The sequence below is a fragment of the Cicer arietinum genome, chromosome 3, assembly GCF_000331145.2.
Source record: "Cicer arietinum cultivar CDC Frontier isolate Library 1 chromosome 3, Cicar.CDCFrontier_v2.0, whole genome shotgun sequence".
NCBI lineage: Eukaryota > Viridiplantae > Streptophyta > Magnoliopsida > Fabales > Fabaceae > Cicer > Cicer arietinum.
In genome coordinates, this window is record NC_021162.2 from 73,040,428 (window position 1) to 73,044,477 (window position 4,050).

The 4,050-nt window shown below is 28.7% G+C and overlaps 1 protein-coding gene across 1 annotated transcript in view; it reads left to right on the forward strand.

Annotated features, from left to right (window-relative positions):
• Nucleotides 1-2,552: 2,552 nt before the first annotated feature.
• LOC101504783 (small ribosomal subunit protein eS26y-like) overlaps nt 2,553-4,050 on the forward strand; it is a 2,095-nt gene continuing 597 nt past the window's right edge. The window contains exons 1-4 of the mRNA XM_004494291.4: nt 2,553-2,739; nt 2,824-2,916; nt 3,007-3,091; nt 3,184-3,317. Of these exons, the coding sequence (XP_004494348.1) occupies nt 2,737-2,739; nt 2,824-2,916; nt 3,007-3,091; nt 3,184-3,317 (315 nt within the window). The 5' untranslated portion in view covers nt 2,553-2,736. The remainder of the gene's footprint in view (nt 2,740-2,823; nt 2,917-3,006; nt 3,092-3,183; nt 3,318-4,050) is intronic.

Here is a 4,050-nt window from a genome sequence, read left to right on the forward strand (position 1 = left end):
CAATCGATTGATTTAAGCCCAGAGTTCAGTTTTCACTAAAACCCTTCATCCAAATCGATTTGTCAATCGATTGGCTTAGTGGAAATTCTTATTTTGAGTTAGATGATCGATTGCTCAATTGGTTCATCAATGCATTGACCAGTTGTTTATTACTTGATTGATTTAAGACTTATTTTGACTTCATTTTCATTTGGCAAGTATTATATGAACTTTTAGCATATGGAAAATCCTTTTAAGATGCATGCTTAGTGAAAGGTTATTTTGTGCATTCAAAAACTTAAATGTTATGTGTTAACTGTTAATTTCGGTTGGTGACCCTTTACAACTATTGTGGAAATCTGGGCTTTGCCCTCAGATGAGAGTCAGGACAATCCTACCGGTTCGTACCATGTGGATGAGAATGTAGACGGGAACGCCTGACTGGAGCTATGTTAGGAGGATCTTACGGGGCGCATGGAGATCACTCAGGGTGTATAGTTTTTTGGTATAATGATCAGATTAGGTTGACATATAGGGAACATATGTCTTTATTTTGGATTGCATTTATTTTAATTTGAAAGATTGTACCTATACTAATATTGTCTGTTTGACATTTTATTATGATGGGGTCCATGTACCATTTTTTGATGTGTAAATACTTTGGATTCGTATTTCAAAAACTATTCCGCTGCTTGAGATTTTTGTTGACTTATTTGTCGTTGTGTTATGACTTAAACATTTAAAAATCGGGGCGTAACAATGCCATAGTTCATGTTGCGTCTAACAACTCTTTTGTGGATGGAATAAGGACACAATTTGTTTCTGTCTGATCTCAACGTCAAAACATAGATTTTATGCTGGAAATTGTCTTGACGATGATGACAAGATTTAATTATTTCTTTTATAAATTCAAATTTTAAATTATACACAATGTTGGTTGTTATTAGCAAAAATGTGTTTCATTTTTTTTTAGGCGATAAAACTGAGGCAACCGTGATTAACCTATTTACAAGTTCGGTGTCTAACAACTTTGTGTTCCGCGGTTAACAACTTTGTGGGGTATATGATACAATGGATCACCGTTCGATATTGAATATGCAAAATGATACAATAGCCAGATGATTAGACGCGAATTCGAAATGTTGACATCAATGATTTTCGTTTCGTAGATATGTTCACATCAATTACTGGTAAATTTATTTCAATATGTCATTGTTATTTTATTCTATTTATAAAAAAATATTACTATTTTGTTATTTTTTTTATTGTTTATGTTTCTAAATTTTGTATAAAAAATTGTACATTTGTATATATATATATATATATTTCTAAGATTTGTCTTACTAAATTCGATTCTAAATTCTCTCGTAAATAGCAGTGGTTGTTCGTCTTAATAATACATTTGTCTTATCTTATTCTATTTGCGTAGGCTTATTAGCCATGAATTTAAGTTATTTTTCAGATTGTCGAAGAGAAAAATCATAATATATTTAAATAAATATAAAATTTATTTAGGAATTAAAAACAAAATACAATTCATTACATCGTTTCGACAATTTTTATGTGGATTGACGAGTCTACAGTATTGTGAATTGTGAAGGTGTGTAATGATTTTTTAAAAACTACTATTTTACATGCTTATATTTTAATTTTACTAATTATTATATATTTTACATTCTAAATTTATTATTAAATATCATACAAATTCTTTATTAAATATCGTGCATATTCAAAAAAATTCAAATGATTCATGAAAGATTAACGAAGACTAACATGCAAATTCAAATTCAATTGATTCATAAAAGATTAATGAAGACTAACATGCAAATTCAAATATAATGTGTATTATAATTTTTTTTTGTAATGGGAAGATTATTTTTCTTTAGTATCTTGTGAGTAAAACCGAAATAAAATATATTTTGCCACTTGATACAGCAGAATTTACATAAATTCTTGAATATATGTATTTCATATAAATAACATACTATGTTGAATAATAAAAATATAAAAAATCATTATTAAGTTACTTACTCATCTCTACATCTACTAATTTACTTAAGTTATATATGTCATGTCCATTCTTTTAAAAATTCTTATTTTATCTGATCTAATTATCTAATTTACTTAAATTATTTGTTTAATAAAAAATTTGTTTTATAATAAATTTTGTTAGAAAGAAAAAAAAATTCTTGAATTCAAAGAATAAGGTGTCATCGTTTAGGTTCAATTAAAATTCTTATTTTATCTGATCTAATTATCTAATTTACTTAAATTATTTGTTTAAAATTAAAAATATTGTTTTATAATAAGTTTTGTTGAAAAAAAAAATCTTAAATTCAAAGAATAAAATATCATTGTTTAAGTTCGATTAAGATTAGATTCTTGTTTTTTAATTATAAATTGTTTTTTTAAGTCAATATATTTAATGTCAATAAAATTTACGAAACTTAATATATATATTTATATACATACATATAAATAAATATAATAATTTATTTATTAAAATGTACCTTATTTCGTTACACCAACAGGGTTAGACACTATATTATAGATGATGGACTAATTTAATTTTGACTGAAATCTGGGCTATTTATTTTCGGACTCATATGGGCTAAAAAATACAGGCCATTACTTTGGACTCAAACTTGGGCTAAACAAGCTTTCGGCTCTAATATATGAACAAAGAAAACCCTAAATCTCTATGTTGTTGTTGTTGCTGAAGAAACCCTATCGTGAAACCAAACTCGGGTCTCAACTATGGTTTGTATATCATCACGATCTATAACCCTGTGTCGTTTTCGATGATCTATTTTATTTGTTAATTTTTGTTATATAAATTTTCAGACATTCAAACGCAGGAATGGTGGCCGCAACAAGCACGGTCGTGGCCATGTCAAATTCATCCGATGCTCAAACTGCGGCAAATGCTGTCCTAAGGTATTTTACTTTTTTTAGTTTATAATTGAATCGAATTGACATTTATAATTGAATCGAATTGAACATCTTATTTGTGAAAAAAATTTATAGGACAAGGCAATCAAGAGATTTCTTGTAAGGAACATCGTTGAACAGGCCGCAGTTAGAGATGTTCAAGAAGCTTGCGTCTATGACCGTACGATTCTTTTTTTTTTTTAAATTCCTAGTTAGGTTATTTTTGATTTCCTGAATTGATTATGTTTTTTGTTGTTGTAATCTAATTTATAGAATACACCCTTCCTAAGTTGTACGTTAAGATGCAGTACTGCGTATCATGTGCTATCCATTCTCACGTTGTGAGGGTTAGATCTCGCACTGACAGGAGGAAGCGTGACCCTCCACAGCGTTTCGTTAGGCGCAGGGTAACTAATTTTTCTGATTTTATTTTTTCTGTTTTAATATAAAGTTGCTGTGCCATTGAATTGCCTTTGAAATTATATATGGTGACTTTTATTTGTGATAATGGAATAACTAGATTAGAATCTAATTCAATTAAAATTGGATTTGTATGTTCTATTCATGCTGTTTTAAATGTACAAATGTGGCCTTGATAATAATTTAGACATACGAAACTGTTATCTTATATTCTTTTTCAAATGCTGTGTCAGTTGTTGAACACTAGTTTGTAGAATGATGCAAATGTTATTTTTTTTCATGCCTTTTGAAGGTTATAGGATGTTATTCTAGAATGTGAATGTGAGTGCCTCTTATTGAATTGGATGTCTGTTTCTTACTCTCCCTTTTCCAAAGGTTAATTTTGTGTCAATTAATCTAATATAAATCTTTGGATGGAGTGGAGGGGATCATAGCCATTTCCGACTCAATTCAGTTCTGGTCTGATATTGGGGAATTAAGGGCTGAGCGAAGGTTTATTGATATTATATGCATCAAACTGAATTAACATTAAAAATTAGATTAACATTTTCTTTGATTAAATGTAACAAAGTTATAAGGACATAAAAATTAAATAACATTTTCCCTCTTAAAATTTATCCCCAACTTGCTTATCTCCCCTCAACAAATTCGTCCCCTGCACCTGTGAACCAATTATACAAGTTACAACTAAACATAATATCTAGTTAAATCCTTTCCCTA